The sequence below is a fragment of the Abramis brama genome, assembly GCF_963993115.1.
Source record: "Abramis brama genome assembly, chromosome: 6".
Taxonomy (NCBI): domain Eukaryota; kingdom Metazoa; phylum Chordata; class Actinopteri; order Cypriniformes; family Leuciscidae; genus Abramis; species Abramis brama.
The window spans coordinates 25,427,522-25,445,156 of record NC_139968.1 but is presented as its reverse complement, the minus strand read 5'-3'; the positions used below and the strand labels follow the sequence as shown (position 1 = coordinate 25,445,156).

At 38.8% G+C, this 17,635-nt stretch overlaps 1 protein-coding gene across 1 annotated transcript; it reads left to right on the top strand.

Annotated features, from left to right (window-relative positions):
• The first annotated feature begins 4,536 nt into the window (after window positions 1-4,536).
• rnd3a (Rho family GTPase 3a) lies at window positions 4,537-15,673 on the top strand. The gene is made up of 5 exons (XM_084118116.1): window positions 4,537-4,875; window positions 5,041-5,128; window positions 11,426-11,535; window positions 12,735-12,869; window positions 13,211-15,673. The coding sequence occupies exons 1-5, from the start codon at window positions 4,726-4,728 to the stop codon at window positions 13,457-13,459; spliced, it is 732 nt and encodes a 243-aa protein (XP_083974242.1). The 5' UTR covers window positions 4,537-4,725; the 3' UTR covers window positions 13,460-15,673.
• The last annotated feature ends 1,962 nt before the right edge of the window (window positions 15,674-17,635 follow it).

Genomic DNA, 17,635 nt, shown 5'->3' with positions numbered 1-17,635 from the left:
AGAAATGAGCACAATTTTAAATTTCAAAACTACTCATTTAAGCGTTGAAAGCACTACATTTTTTCCTGCTGCATTTATTGAATCCTATATCCTGTGTGCCAGGGTGGAAGTGGTCCGCGCTCCCTTCCGTCTCTGTTATCTGAGTGTGTGGTATTGCAAATCTGCATTGCAGCTGTCAACTCGCTCTCTCACGACCTGCAGTTTTACGGCATTTACCACAGACGCTTCCCTCCACATAGTTTTCTTCTTCGTTCTGGAGTACCTCAGGGTTCAGTCTTGGGCTCCCATATTTGTGGAGGAAATGCTGGGCCAACAAACGGCAGTTTGAAGCAGTCGCCTTTCTACAGTGAGATCTGAATGGGCCGGTAATGAGATTTGGCTTTTATTGTTGTGACACTGACAAACGACACATCCTTGACTCCACATCAAAGACCTCAGGGATAGATTTACAACAAAAGACTTTCCCCTATGTCACTACTGTCCACACCCAGGGAATTATGGGAGTCTTGTCACACAAGCATAACTCACAAGCACTGTATGAAGTCTCCAATCAGTTTGTCACGTTCTGTGGATCAAAAGCGTAAAATACCACATATGTAGACAATCAAGGGGAACTTGCACAAACCAGCCACCAACAGAGTCCCAGATTAAGTACATCTTTGACAAATCCTGATGGTTTTATTTAGCTTTGTCTTCATTTTTATGAGACTTGAAGTGAAGTCTATCATCTTTAGGAAATTAAAATACTTACTTTTTTTCAGGGAGTTGATCAGATTGGTAATTTGACAGTGATTTGTTCAGTCTGGTTTGTGAATGAATGGTTCAGTCCGATTTGTGAAGGATTCATTCAGTCTGATTTGTGACCAGATCATTCATTCCGATTTGTGAATGATTTGTTCAGTCTAATTTGTGAATGAATGGTTCAGTCAGATAAATGATCGGATTGTTCAGTCTGATTTGTAAATGATTCATTCAGTCTAATTTGTGAACAAAAGGTTCAGTCTGATTTGTGAACATGTCATTCTGTCCATCTTATGAATGATTCAGTTTGATTTATGAATTTGTTGAGTCTGATTTGTAAACAAATGCTTTAGTTTGATTTGTGAATGAATCGTTCTGTCCAGTTTGTGAACGAATTGCTCTGGTTTGTGAACGAATCGTTCAGTTCAGTTTGTGAAAGAATCGTTCTGTCCAGTTTGTGAATGAATCGTTCTGTCCAGTTTGTGAACAAATTCTTCAGTCCAGTTAGTGAACAATTTGTGAATGCAAATCATTTTTTAATAAACTGCACCTAAACATAGTCTTTCCAGGAAATGTAGTTATTGTTAGCTATTTACTTCACTCACCCTGGGGGATTTTGGGAGTTACTCGTATGTCAAGCTGACACATTGTATTTAATTTCATTAGACAAGTTTTTACAGCAGTGTTCGCTTATTTATAATGTCTTGACAAAACTTGGCTTCATGTTAATGACCTTTAAATAAACAGTTCAGCCTCTGAAGACAGACTTAAAACTGAACGTAGGGACATGTTTTGGTGTTTTGTACTTACCCTGTGATTGACAGGTGGAATAATTGTGAAATGCTTCTGGTTCATTCCACAGTCGCAGGATAATTCTGTACTACGCACTCCCTAAAAGCACAAACAAAGCAATAAGATGTAAAAGCATGTGATCATATAGTTATACCCATAAATGTTAATTTAAAATGAGTAGAATGTATGGTAGTTGAAATTTGTCTTCATTATATTCTGTGTCTTGACAACGTGAAGCGGAACAGCATTAACTCCCATTTGGAACAAATAATTTCCGTAATGTGACACATTTCTGAGGTAAAGTTCAGTGGAAATAAAGAATGTATTACTGTAATACTTGTGTAGAAAGTAAATGGTGTCAATTGTGATCTCAAGTTACTACTAATTCTTTGTGTTTAAGACTGGAACGGGCCACTGACAAACCTCTGAAGTGATAGATCTGTTTCCCATTCCCAGTGCAAGCCGACACCTTTTAAAGTTGACTGGCCCCAACAAGTGTGTGTGTGTGTGTGTGTGTGTGTGTGTGAGTTAGAGGGTCTTGCTCAGGGGAAATGTCAAATTACAACACCTTTCCCGCAGTTCTCTCTTATGTTATGTGTATCAACTTGTCGCTCAATGATGTACGTTTGAAATTCTCCCTTCAATGTGCCTCATCGCAGTCCTGATCTCATCTCGCAGTCACCTCCACTTGAGGAAAATTAATCTTCAGTTTAAAGCGAGCAGGATTTGAGCAGTGTTAGTCTGAGGAAAATGTCAGCGTGTCTGCCTGAACGACTATTGACAGAAAGATCTGTGAAGCAGAAAGCAATTTAAGAAGAAAAGGGCCATTTTACTGTCACCGTGGATCGCAGAATAACCATGACAATCTGCCATTATCACTAAACACAAGTCAATGGACATGACGGATAAACAAACAAATAACAGTATGAGGTATGTTAAGTCACTTGATGTGATAAACCAACAGAAAGGTGTTTAATTTGGACAGATACTCAATCAAATCCCTTCTGGTGTGTTAAGGCTAGCTTCACTATTGCTATTGCTAATAGTTAACGTTAGCAATCTCTCAAACTAGAGTTTGTCTAGTAAACAACCCCATATAAAACACCCAGAACACCTTAGCAATCACATAGAAACACCCTAGAAAGTACTTAGATGTTAACATTGTAGTACATAGCATCACTAAACACATTTTCTTCAGGAAAATTAGGGTCTTTATTACACTGAATAAAATAAAATAAAAACACTATATGTACACTATATAAATACAAATATAATATCTTGACCTCAACCTTATTTGATGTTAATACATTAATTTGATAGCAAATGGATAAGCTTGATAAAGATGTCACCACACAGAAGTTGTTTAGCATTGCTGATAGTTGTGCTAATTGTTCAGTGTTTGAATACTCTTATTTTGTGAATATGTACATTGTTTTATGTGTTTCAGCTAGGATGGCTAAGCGGGTTTATTTCAGTGCTCTCAGACTTTGACCTTTGACCAGGAAGAACATGACATTACCAAGTGCGTAGGTGATTTCATTAGACTCCCAAAATCATGATTTAATTAGCATCATTGCTGACGCATCTAATGATCTTTGAGATGGGATGTGCACAGACCGCGGCGCTTCACCTCACAGAGCGATGTTAGATGTTACAGCTGTGTGACGGATGCTACAGGCCAGGGTTTTCATGCAGTTACCATTGGATACAGGAGCAAGGTAGATTTCAAATTATTAGCTGTACATTGGGTCAATATTTGCTCTCATTTCACGGAAACAAACTTGAAGGAATGTGTGTCAATATGCAATGACCTTCCCTCAATACACACACAGAGCTCATTGTATTATATTGGCAGTATATCTTCACAGAGAATAAATGAGATCTATAAACTGAAGACAATAGAAAATCTATCTATCTATCTGTCTGTCTGTCTATCTGTAGTATCTCTCTCTCTCTCTCTCTCTCTCTCTCTCTCTCTCTCTCTCTCTCTCACTTTCTCAGTCAGACAGACATGTTCACAGCATCTACTTTAAGAGCCGATGACTTGCAGATGTAACGTGTAGCAGATAAATATACGCTGGCTCCGTGTCTTCCAGAAGGGCTGTTTCTGCTCCAGTGCCTCCGCACCTGGGCAACTGCTCTACAGCCAACATGATATGATTATTAGATCAGTTTAGTGTGTGTGTGTGTGTGTGTGTGTGTCCCATTTAAACACACACCTGCTCCTGTGGTCAAATTTATATTCATGATTTTTCTGATTACTTCACATTTCTCCTGTGTAAATGAAATCTGAACAAATCAACTCGGAAGATAGTATGTAATACTACATCTAAAATATTTTAAACAGAATTTTTGTCATTATTTTATTGAGAAGAATGTACATGGAGTATTACTCTTAAAAATTAAATTGTCAAACCACAGAACCTCTGGACAATATATGCTGTCAAGTTTACAACATCTACTGTAAGAGCCAATGACTTGCTGATGTGTCTTCCAGAAGGTATTATAGTGTCTATTATGTATTATAGAGTCAACCGGGGTAAGTTGTCACACATTTCAGTGTAGGTTTATTTTTTTAAATAACAAGAAGAAAGTTGAGTCAGCACATAAAACAGCAGAAATGGCACAGGTGTCTTTTCTTTTTTTCTTTTTTTTTTAGTTATTTTTTATTAATTTCTTATTACATATTATTACATCTCTGTATGATGGTGATGATGATGATGATGGAATTGTTGTTATGTAGTTTGAAGGGCAAAAATATATGTATATTCAAGACAGTCGGAACGAGATGTTTGAAATCCTACTAAACTACTGCTAAAAAACGAGCATTTTGTCATTGGAGATGCACCACATTTTCTCTTCATAGAGCTGAAAGCAAATTCATATTTATTACGGCCTGTAGGTTGCGCTCTTTCCCTCTCCCTGCTGAAGGAAAGGGGAGGATCTCAGGATGTCTTCAAGGACAGCCATTGGTTTACCAGGCGCATATAAAACACAGCACATACCCAAAAAGTGAGAGGGCTGTAATTCAAGCAGTTGATGTATATCCCTGCAAGAGAGGGAGAGAGTGTGTGTAGCGTGTAGAGAGAGAGAGATCAGAACACGGACAGAGGGAATCCGCACCTTTCCAAGAGTGATTATAGAAAGCTGTGCGTGTGTGCTCCTCCGCGGACTTGCGCGTAAAAACAATCAATGAAGGAGAGAAGATCTATCCAGAAACTGTCCCTTCAGCCCGGAATGGATCCGAGTCAGAGCCTCAAATGTAAGATCGTGGTCGTGGGGGACAGTCAGTGTGGGAAAACCGCTCTGCTCCACGTTTTTGCTAAGGACTGCTTCCCAGAGGTGAGATGCGTAAAATCCAGTGGGTGCGCAACTGAGCCTTACGATTTAGGCATTAGATTTGGGCATGTGCTTTCATTTCTGTAGTCTATCTATCTACATTTTAATCTCTTAAAATAGACATGTTTGATAATATTTGCAATTTTCTTTCATGTTTCTTTATCCTAGAATTACGTGCCCACTGTGTTTGAGAATTACACCGCAAGTTTTGAGATTGACAAGCAGAGAATAGAGCTCAGCCTGTGGGACACCTCAGGTGAGTCTCAAATCATGTTTTTGTCATGTACCATTTAGTTAAAATGTGTTGCATTATAAAGTGCAATATACACTAAATATATGCTGTAGTAAAGGGGTCTTCATCCCTTCTCAGGACCCTTTGGCGAATAGAGAACCAGAGCGGGACCTCTTGTTACATATTTTATAAAATTGAGTGTTGTGTGTTAAGTGTGGTCTATAATAATATGCATATATCACCATATTATCGTATTAATGCTGAACTTTAGCTTCTTAAGTTTTATTTGGAGTTGAATAAGTTCATATATAATAATAAAAATGTGTTTTATATCAAACATTAATTTGCGAATTACCTTCAGTGGCATCACAGACCCCCTTTGAAGACACCCGGAGTGTTGATATGCAGCGTAAATATATATATGCACTATATAATGCCATAATGTTGTGAACATTGTGGCTGTTAATATACAATGAATTCAGTAAATGCACTACTGAAAAAGTCAGTGTTTTACCTATGAAGCTTCAGAAGTTGTATTTTATTTACAAGATGATTTTTCAAGACATGTCCAGACTTGTTGTGTTTATTCATAAAGCCAGTGAACATTTCATCATTTTGATGCATCAGTGTGTTGTGCAGGGTAATGATGTGATTGTTAGCACTTACGTTTATGCCTGGAGCAAAATCTGGATTTGTTTAATAGCTTTTCTTTCTTATTCTGAACGGATGAGCGATTCTTGGTCGTTGAGTCAGTACGACAGCCTGCCAAGCGTTTAATAACCCACACACACACACACACACACACCCTGCTTATACACTCTCACACACTCCACCCATCTGTGGAATATGATCCGTGGACACCTCACTTTTAAGGAATGTTAGGATGGTATCACCGGGAATGTCCCTGTAAGTGATGTTTTGAATAAACAGATGAAACCAAAACTGTTGCCACAGCTGGGGTCGTGCTGCAATTCACACGTTTAACAAAACCAAACAGCCGTTACCACACAGGCATATTAGACGAGGGTCTTGACTCGCTCCGTCTGAATGTAGGGTATTGGTACGTTTCCAGAGCTTGCGCCCGGATCACCCAGGAGAGATCAGACCTGCTGTCTGGAGGTAATCACAGGCCCTGTAAAGCATCCAGCCAGACAGACTGCTTTAGACGGCGGTGGCCTCTTTGGAGCTTAGCTATGATGGGGTAAATGCATTCAGACCTGAATCTGGGGCTTTAAGTTGTTTGGTGCTGTGTGTGGTCTGAAATGAACAGTTATGTGCTAAATATTTCCTTCCCCATGTGTATGTTAAGCCACCAAGCTTCCTAAATGGGTAAACCAGGAAGGAAATGCTGTTTGATCAACTTTACCAACTAGGTTTTGCAGCCTGGCCAGGTAGACCAACACCAAATCAGCTAAGCTGGTCTTTTCAGCCATGTGCAAATAGTAAATTCCTGTTGCTAAAGCTGTATTCTCAATCTGAATCAATTTCTTGCATCCAAAACCAAGTGCCAGTCTGGAGTAATTTCCTAAATCAAGAACCATGTGCTAATTTGACCTGCTGAAAGGCTAGCACAGAGCAAAAAGGCTTTTTGAATGCTGGTGGTAAAAAATGACATTCATCCTAATTTGTTAATCGCATGGTAGAATCAGTCCTAGATCTAGAGAACTGAGCTAACCTAAAATCAAATCTGCTGCCATTTTTTGAATCTATATTATAAATCTAAACATAACGTTTTGAGCTATTCCCTAAAACTAGAGGAATTTGCTACAATCTTGAGAGCAAATTCCAACATTTGGATTCATCTGGATCAATTTCCTGAATAATAGTCTGTCCTAAATTAGAATTACTTGAGCTAAGTGTTAATCTAGAGTTATTGCTTAAATCCAGAATTATTTTCTCAATCAAGAGCCATTTTAAAGCTCAAATTAGAGCTATATCTGATGATAATTCAGTGCATGGTGGTTCAGTTTGGTTTGTGATGTAGGTAGGTACAGGAAAGTGTTCAGCTGACAGATGTCTGCGGTAGGCGTCTGCGGGCAGGGCCGCCTGTCTGGTACTGATGTTTGGATATGTAGTTAGTTGCTTGTTTCAGGCTGTGGGCTTCCAGTCTGCTGTTCATTACTGTGTAAGTTATTGTGTCAGAGACAGGCTCCAAGGTCTCCCCAGCGTGTGTGCGGTCTTTCCTCTCAAATGCCTAAGTCCGGGATTTAACAAGTTCCAAACACACCTGAGCACATTCCAGATAATGAAAGAAAGAGACAATGTGGACTAGGCAACCTTGTGCATTTGCCCTCAAATAATCGTACATTTATTTCCTTGGGAACAGTCGATGAATTCGGGGGTTGCTCCTAGAATTGCCCGAACGGATAGTTTCTTGGCATCTCTTCTTTTTGCTGCTTTGTTTCCAACAGCTGCCACCCCCGTCAACCAAGAGGCTGACTGCCCTTGTCATTGTCCACCAATCAGCTGTTGAGTCACGACCCCATTCACCATTCAGCTGGCGATATCCGTCACTGATCCGCCATGGAACCCATTGATACAGTAGAATACATGCGTACCAATCTGAATTCAAACAGTTCGCTTTTGAGAAAGTACAACCTAGAGTTTTTTTGTCGAGTACAAAAGAGGTGAACACAAATGTGTTTCTTTTTGTTTGTTTTAGTTTTGATTGAGCTCAATTCTTGCGTAACATCTTTTTTAGGACTGTCACCCATTGTTGCGTTTGTTAAAATGATTTCTGTTTACGGCAATGCAAAACCGAGCAATCTTTGTTCATTATTTCAATGTCAAAGTGCCGTCGTCAGTCCGCCACATGAATGTTTCATTAGGGGTTTCTTGAGTATATTGATTCTAGGGTTTAGTAAGGGCCTTCTAAATCTGAAACCCAATTGTGTATGTGCATGTATTGTGTGTTATACGAAACACAAGAAGTCAGGATTACACTACCGGTGACAAGGGACCGTGCGCTCTCTGATCTTCTCGATGGCCATGAGCATGCATGTGTATATCCCCTAACAGCCGATCCTCTGCGGAATCAGACCCCTTCCCCCATTTCTGCTCTTCCAGACACTTATTGACCAGAAACCCCCTGTAGATTTGAAGCCAGGATCTTGACATGCCTGTCTGAAAGGATCCTTATCCACCAGTCAGACCATGATCAATCAATACATGCACACTGCTCTGGGATCGTTTTGTTCCTTTGTGAGTTGTACATTTTTACAATAAGCATATTGTTTCGGAAAACTATAGTGCCAAATTCAGTCCATTGTTCCTCAAGCGTCCGATCTCTTTGGCCCTTGGGCTGGTGAAAGATACGCTGTCATGACACAATTCGATTGGATGGAGTCTTTGATTTGGGTGACCTTGTGAGATGTCACTTTTTTGCAGCTGAAATGTTTTATCAAACTCCTTGATCAGATTGCTGAGGTTGTGGGCTGTAATAGATACTTCCTTACAAAAATGTAATGTGAATCTCTAGCACAGAGCCTAAAAACTTACCTAACACATTTACACTCTGCAATGTGATGTATTTTACACTGAAATAGGCTTTATAATTGGGAAATAATGAAAGGTGTGGTTTGATATTCATTGAAATTTAATTGGATCTTGAAAAGTGGTTCTTTATGGTTAAAAATCACTAGTAGGATATCCTAGAGGATTAGGGTGTTGGGTGCTCTTGGACTTTGGCCAGTAAGATACCATCTAGCAACTATTCAGAACACCCTATCACTTAGCAGTTCTATAGAAACCACGCACCAGACCCTAGCACTGTTTTTGCATGCACTGTAAAAAAGATATGATCAATAAGTTGCGACATGTTTTTATATTGCTTTAACTCATCAAAATAAGTTAAGCAATTTTCAACTTTTTTAGTTATACTTTTTAGAAGTTATACAAGATTCAACTCATTTTAAAAGTCAGTTTAATGTAATTTAAGTTGAAATGACTTACATTTTTAAGTACAATCAACTTGGATGTTTAAGGCAGCAACTTTTTTTTACAGTGCAAGCACACTTGTCCACTCTTTCTTGCAAAATGTACAAATCTAGTTACATTTTGATGAAAGCAATGAAAGCAATGATTTTGACAATGAAAACAAAGCTGCAGAATTACACCAGGGACAATTATTAAGTAGGTAAATAGTCCATTTTTGTTGTATTTAGAGCTGAAATAAAGAGAAATCTTAATGTTTGAGGTTGCATTTGGTATTTGTAGATTTAGAAGTTAAATTATAAATGAATCTAAGTGTTTGCTTAATCTTGTTTATACATTCAAAAACTACATTTTATTTTGTAAATAAGTATCATTCATTTTCAGTGTCTTGACCTAAGACGTTGTTATCTAACCTTCTTAATCCAACCCTTGACTGTTATCAGCAAGGGAAGACCTCATTATCAACTAACCCCCGAAAACAAAACGTTCCCGGGATCATTTGAATGGGCTCCTGCTGGGACAGGCTCTCTCAGACCTACTCCTCAAGGCTGGTCAGCTATTGTCGGTTGGATCATATTTCTAACCTCGGCGATTTGGGCCCGCATGCCTAACATTCCTGTGAGGAAAGGTTTGCTCTCGTACTCCACAAAGCAGCTATTGTGTGGTGGGCCGTCAGGGGAAAAAAAAACTGCCATGTGAACCGTTATGTTCTCTGAAATTATTCTTACCTTGTTAGTCAAGGAGGAAATTACATTCAGGAGGAACTTGTGTTTTGATGTGGAGTTCGAAAAGACCTTTTTGTAAAAGTTTGTAATAGTGGTTTAGCAATTCATCAAGGGATTTTCATGCGGATTTTGTATAGCTTAGTTTACGCTTTATATTTACTTTGCAGAATTGGAGAATTGTTTCTGTTTACTGCTTTGTTTTGATGTAGATCAAGAAGACAGTGAGGGATCCAAGCCAAAAAATGCCAGTGGCCAAGAATTCTTTACTGTGTGTGTGTGCTTTTACGTGGTTGTAGTCACCACATGTTTAGAGAGGGAATCCATCAGCTGTCAGTATCCCACACACACACACACACACACAAACACACACACACACACACACACACACACACACACACAGTTTGTGTCGTGATAGCTATGGTGTTCCACAAGTGTGTGTGTCACTGCAGTTAGCTTACTTACACAAATACTGTACAGACACACGCTCAGCGGGGCTTTGGTTTGTTATGTGTGCACTGGACAGAGAAATAAAATAATGTGTTTAGTGAGCTGTTTAGAGAGAAAACTGTGTGGGGGGTAGCAGTAGAGAGTGTGTACATGCATGTGTGTGTGTGTGTGGGCATCTGTTGTGTGTCTCAGAAAAGGCAGAAGGCCACACTAACAAAAAAGTATTGTTTTTTTGTTCAAAATAATTGATAATTAGATCTAGATACAGATGTAGTTACTACTTGACATTACAAATTAGTGATTAAATAATGAACCATAATAAAAGGCAAATATATCATGTGAAACCGTAAAACGTTGTCCTCGTTGTATTCTTGTTTTTTGGCCTGTGGCTGTGGCTGGAATATGAGCTGTAAAGTCCTGCGGCTGCATGTGTTTTTAACTTCACATTTTTCTACTTAACTTCTGGCACTGTGAATTATCATTCTGTCAAACTAAACAGCCCTCCCTTCCCTCTGTCTCTCTCTCTCTCGTAAACACCACTTCTGTCCTGGAATCTGGCACGTTATAAATGTGTTTGTCCAGTGTGGATTTTACATACCGTGTCTGGCAGAGTAGCGATGGGTGGGAATGCTTCGTTCTGAGTAAATCCTGGATTGTACTGTCCTCAAAAAGAAAAACATCTCCGGTTTTAGCCAGGAAGGGAAATGCTACATCTGGCAAGGGTCTAGTTATTAACTGTCATTGCTAAGGCAAGCATCAGTGTTTTTATTGCTCATACTTTGATTTAGGGATTTGAAGAAGTGTCTTGTGCTTGTGTAAATCGTTATCAATCATAATTTTGCACTATAAACTATCCGCATTGCACCAGTGACAAAGAACTGGAAGTGTTCAGTGTGTACTGAGATTTTTTTCTTTTTTTTTTTAATGAATAAAAACCAATTTAAAGGCTTTTTCATTCCTTCTGGAAAGCAAAAGCGTGCAATTATCTGTAAAAGTTTCATGTTTAGTGTGTCTGAAGAGGAGCTTCAATGGTTTAAAAATTCATGAATGCTTTCAAATTACTGTCTGTACTGCGTCGCTGAGTGAAAGTTAAATGAGGTTAAGTAATATTTTGACTGCCCTCCAGACAGAACCACTATCTTCCTTCAGTTCTCTGAGCGTGCGAATGTTCAAGCAAACTTGTTCTTCCTGACCAATCCATCTTTTTGTGTTACAGGCTCCCCATACTATGACAACGTCAGACCACTCTCATATCCAGATTCGGACGCCGTCATCATATGTTTTGACATCAGCCGGCCGGAGACCCTGGACAGTGTCCTAAAGAAGGTGAACATTTTTAAACCAGTAGTACTGAGCTGACACACTTAATGTGAGCCAAACAACTAGGATATTCCTTTATTAACATCCATTTTTGTTCCTGGAATGATATTGATACTAACCAATCAGATTTTAGGACTGGGGTTGGAGTTCCCATCAACCTGTCAGAATTTAGGATTAGAGCTGGGTTTCAGGAATTGAATGACATTGCTATCAACCAATCAGATTTTAGGGCTCCACCTGAGGGTCTTGATTAAAGACATGCAACCTTCCTTTAATATTGGTGACAAAGAAAATTGATTTACTGTCTAAGTAGTTGACATCTTGGTGCAAAATATGGGTGTGGTGCACTGAATTTTGAGAGTTTCTTGGATATCGAACCGTAGGCTTGACCTTACTGGTTCCAAACAGTCTAATTGGCTTTTAAATGCCTTGACTGTGATTCAGAGAAATTCTTCTACAAGTCTTTTGTGTTCTTCCCACTCTTTGTTGCATCCCAATAAAGTCGTCCTTTGTTTGGTAGGGGTTGGATGTCTTCTTGTAGACTCTCAGTCTGGGGTCAGGTGTCTGAAATGGCCTATAGCTCTGTTTCACTCAGTTAGGCCCCCCTTCATAGTATTATGCTGGCATTAACTAGACCATGTGAGTGGAAGTTCAGCCCGATTGTCTTAAAACGGTTGAAAACTGGGTCGCAGAATCGGAAATACGATCAGGCTACACGTGAGTCCCTGCTTGGAATAAGCTAGTACTTTGAGGCCTCTGGGAGCCAGAGGTGAGCACAAAAGGATCATGGGAATGAGGGAATGTATGGTGTCCGTGTTCCTGTGTGAACAATCGTATGGCTGTGTTGTACCCGCCTGTCTCCCGCCAGATTAAATCCGGTGATTTAATGCCACACCGACACAAAAAATGCTTTGTTTGGGAAGGACAGGAATGCAGATCACCTGTAGCATTGTTGGGAAGAAGCACACACAGATACACACCCTGAAAAGCAGTCATTACAGTGCAAGCTTTATCCTCGCAGGAAGTATGTGCCTCACCTCTAGCGAGGAAGATTAATACTCTTGTGCTCATGAAAAAAGGGATGGGATGGAACGTGATCCGCTAAGAGAATGGAAACAGGAAACACTTGTTCTTGTCTTTTGTCCTCTGGATCAAGGCCAGTCGGTTTCATCTTTCCGTGTTGGTTTTGTGTCTTTCTCTCACAGTGGAAAGGAGAGATCCAGGAATTCTGTCCCAACACAAAGATGCTCCTCGTCGGATGCAAGTCAGACCTTAGAACGGACCTCACGACTTTAGTGGAGCTGTCCAATCACAGACAGACGCCGGTGTCCTACGATCAGGTGGGTGGTTCTCTTATAAACTGCATTTGCAATTTGGATGGATGGCATTGAGACGCTCAACTTTAGATCTTTAATTTGCCAAGTTATCTAACGCCTATCTTATTACTTTACCAGTAATTACGTTTAGCAGCAAAGGCAGTTCAGCAACATTGCAATGGTTTGGGTTACTAATCTAATCTGTGCATTAAATGTCTGGGTGATAAAGAGCTAAATCTTCCAGCGCTCAAAGCTGAACTTAATTTTGATGAAATTGCAAGCAGTAATCGTAGAACTTCACGAACTAATCGCGACTGAACTGTTGATTGCTGATCAAAGCTCATTATGTCCTCTTTCTCTTTTAGGGTTCAGCTATGGCTAAGCAGATCTCCGCACCTTATATCGAATGCTCCGCAGTGCAGTCGGAGAACAGCGTGCGGGACATTTTCCACGTTGCAACGTTGGCTTGCGTAAATAAGAACAACAAAAACATCAAGCGCAACAAATCGGCACGTGCCACCAAACGCATCTCACACATGCCTAGTCGACCAGATCTTACTGCCGTTGCAACAGACCTACGCAAAGACAAAGCAAAGAGTTGCACGGTCATGTAGTGCAAAGTGTTCGGGGGGAAAGATTCATTCTGGGAAACGGTGAGGGTGAACTGTGGAAGCAAGAAAGGTCTGGAATTCCTTCCATAGACAAAGCAAAAGTGGAGAGCGGGAGCGTTTGCTCGATGTCTTTGAAGGTCTCTCCGGTTTGAGGGTTCCAGCTTGTGGACGTAAACCCATAGTACAGCCCCAACCACCTCTCCTAAACTTATCCACTCAGCAGGAGGATGTCACCACCCTCTCGGCCGATCTGAGGTCTTCCTTCCTGCTCCTGGATGTGAAACTGCTTCCTCTCTGGAGGGTTCCTTCTGGAAGCTTCTGCTGCAGGAAAGGAAGGAGGAAGTAGAATCACATAACCATTGAGTCCAGTGTTTCCGCTGAGCTTTGGTTCACAGCTATTTTTAAAAGATGCACATTTCAGTTGGTATTAATGGCCGTGCAACGAAACAGCGAAGGGGAAGATGACTTTCATAATGGCGAAATTCTGAACTCTCGCTTCTTTCTTTTTGAGTCTGTACAGCTTAACGAGGATATGAAACGAGAGTGTATCACTGTGGTTACGGATCACTTCCTCCTCCGATCCCTCTCGGTCTGTTTTTGTTTCTTCTGTAGACCAAGAGCACGAGTTTGTGTGTGTGCGTGGTTTTCGTTTTCTAATGCTAAGCTCAGCTAAAACCGTCACCATGGATACGCCGCTGGTATATTTGAACTCGCACTGTTTTCTGTATAACTCCTTATAATCACATTACGGTTCATTAGGATTCAGAAAAAGAAAAACCAAAGAACTGGAAGGTTTTCAAGTCGGATGAATCAATGTTTGACGTTCTGGAGTGCATGATGGATGTGTGTTTGAGGGCTTTTGGTGGATCAATGAGAATTTCTTTCACGGTTCCGTAAGAACATGGTTCCGCGTTATATGGAAGCGCAAATATGACATTTGAGAATTGACCCGATCGTTTAGTATTCATTTGCATTCGGTTTATCCCTGAAGGGGCATTCACATTGACAGAGATTTGCAGGGACAAAACATCTGGAAGTCTTTAATTTGCAATGAGAGTTGGTGATTTGATGTCTCATGAGCTAGAGAGACCGTTTACAATGCAATGCAGTTCAACTTCATGCAAATCTGAAACAAAAATAATGGCGGGACTGCACAAAAGGCTGTTAGCATGCTAATTTATTTAAGCATTTCCTCTGAAAATGTCAAAAAAAAAAAAATTTTAAACATATTTCAGACAAAATCTTGCTAAACTAGACAACCTCGCTAAACGACAAGTCAGTTTTTGAACTACTGATTGATCATTGTGTAGAAACACATACTAGAAACCAAGTTGGCGATATCCAGTGATTTAATCTCTTTCAGTCTGAATGCCTCATAAGAATAACAACACTATTGCAGTAACAAATGATTGTTGAACAAGCACATGATTAGCTTTTCATTGTTAAAGTCGTTATCTGTAAAATGTTACATGAACAATTGTGCCTTTTGTGACATTCTTTTGTTTAAGCACAATTGTTAAAATGTTAAATACAATCAAATTCAAGGTCATATTAAACCTGCGCTTCTATCTGCCCAGCCCAAGACAGAAAATAATGCTTTTCGAAGGGCATGTTGAGAAAAAAATGTCTCCTCTCTCTACTAAACTATGCAGTCTGCTTCTGAACACACACGAGAGGATTGAGAAAAAAAACGATTAATGCACATTCTTTCTCTTTCAAAACAAAAATTTCTTGTGACTCGGTGTATTGCCTTGCAGAGCCGTGGAAGAATACGCGTTCCGCTGTTGTAGTGCTTAAAGTTTCTCAAAACAAAAATCTTCAGAAGTTTGAAGCTAGCTGCAAAATCTCATTTGCTGCATGTTTGTAGTTGCACTTTTTTGTTTAAACTGGCGCAAAACAAACCTTTTTGTTTCATTTGTCTTTGTTTTTAATGGGTCAGAGAGAAATTTCTCGACCGTGTCACAAATTTGTTTTCACATAGACAGTATTACAAATTTTGGTGTGTGTAAATGTTGAGAAATGTGTAGGTGCTTATAAAAAACAAAAACAAAATGTTTCCTAATGTAGGATGTCTGTAATTTTTTTAATGCCTTCTGCGTGTTGAGGTCCATGTATGTCTGTTTTGTTGATGTTGCCATAATATTTATTGAATTATATATTTTTTTCCCTTCAAAATAAATCCAAAAATAAAATGAAAAGGATCTTTTTGATATGAAATGTTTTCCTTTTGCTTGTCTTGTGGGTCATCAACTACAGGGGATGTCAGAGTGTGTATATATATATAACATATATGCTATACATTATACTAATGTATATAAGCTGGCATGTGTTTGAGATTCATCATCTCATTCCTAATGACTCATTCCTTATTACATTCCAAGTGTGACTTTGCCCTGGGCATCGGATCTCTTCCTGTGTGTTCCTCAAATTCATTCATGCAGTTTCGGGTCACTTCCCCCTGCGGAAGGAAATGACCTTCAGATGACCTTCACCCAGCCCTTTCCGGAGTCTTCATTCACAAACCCCACGGGCCTGTAGTTCAGAGCGTTCTAGCTTCATCTTATGCAGTTAGAGCTGAAAACATAGGCCTCATTTCCTTCATTTCAGTTGTGTATTGTGTAGATGAAGTCACACTGAGATGGCCAAAGCTCTTTGACCTATACCATTCAAAACATTAAATGTGGCTTTCCTCAGACAAATATGGCATCAAATATTCTCCATGTGGTTCAGATGAACACTATTCATCATTAACTCTGAATGTGAAAGCTGTCGATCAGGTATAGAAATGCCAGATTGACAAGCTTCAGTCAAGGCCGGAGTATTCGTTCTTTCATCCTCGCCGTCTTCTCTTTGTGTGAATGCAGACTATACACACACTTTTTTTCTGTCAAGAGCATCAGGCGGTATTTTCGTTTCTGACAGACAGCTATTGCAGAGATAAATCCAGACCATTACAAACCCGAACTGTGGCCCTGATAAATTGTGCGAGTTGTGAAAGTGCTTTGTTGTTACGTCGAGACAAGGCTGAGTGAAAGTGATTCATTACATCAGCGTCTGACTGGAACACGCATTAATAGTGTTTCCTTTACGCATGATAGCTCATATATCACAAGAAGAAACATGGAATAGATTCATACAAAACATGATGAATGATAACACAGGCCTGTCAGATTTAAAGTGCTTTTGTGCATATAAACAAAACCAAATGCAGTTGTGGTGAAAATTCCTTACAGAAAAGTATTGTGGCAGTATCGTGGTATAATGATGGAAATACTTTGGTATATACCACATCACATGGTATTTTACTTTCTTTCTTTTTTTTATTAAATAAAAACAGTTGTATCATGTGTATATATATATATATATTTTTTATTTTATTTTATTTTTTTATGTAAATAGAATATATACAATTATATTAGAAATGAACTATATACATTTTGCATAAAGTTATATTAAATAAGTTTATATAAATAAAATCATGTATATTTTTTTAAATGTCATAAATTATTTTAATATTTAGTTATTAGCCTACCATAATACACCTTGGTATATTTAAAAAAAAAAATTGTTTTACATTTTTTAATAATTTTGTATAAAACAATGTTTCATATACTGTAAATTAAAATATTATATTATATATAATATATAAAATTATATTATAAATAAGTTTAAAATAATAAATAATAAAAATGCATATGATAAATTTTATATAAATAATATGCATTTTTTTTATATTGTATATATATGTAAATATATGTAAATATATTTATTATTTGTAATATTTATTCATTTCCACAATATACTTTAAAAAAACATACCACATTTTTTTGTTTACCATGGTAGGGTACCAAAGTACCATGGTACCTCCAAGAATACCACGGTACATGTACAAATTACCGTAGTAATGCCATGGTACTTTTTTGTAAGTGATCGGATGATTACCATATTTATGTGGTATTAATATAGTATTCCAATGTATTTGAAGGAATACAACAATATTACCAAGCTACAAGTCCAAAAAACATGGTATTTCCATGCCCAAATAACTGTAAAACTATCATGGTACAGCGTTACCACATTACCACAATCTTTTAAGCAACCACACCTCCGGCGGCAACTTTTGCATGCATCAGATTTTTTCAGATCTAGTTCGAGATACAGTGTAATTTCGAACCCTTT

Bases quoted from the DNA above. Each gene is read 5' to 3' on its own strand.
- rnd3a (XM_084118116.1), top strand. From the start codon at position 4,726: ATGAAGGAGAGAAGATCTATCCAGAAACTGTCCCTTCAGCCCGGAATG. The intron at 4,876-5,040 runs GTGAGATGCGTA...TCTTTATCCTAG, and splicing joins CTAAGGACTGCTTCCCAGAG to AATTACGTGCCCACTGTGTT. The intron at 12,870-13,210 runs GTGGGTGGTTCT...TTTCTCTTTTAG, and splicing joins CGCCGGTGTCCTACGATCAG to GGTTCAGCTATGGCTAAGCA.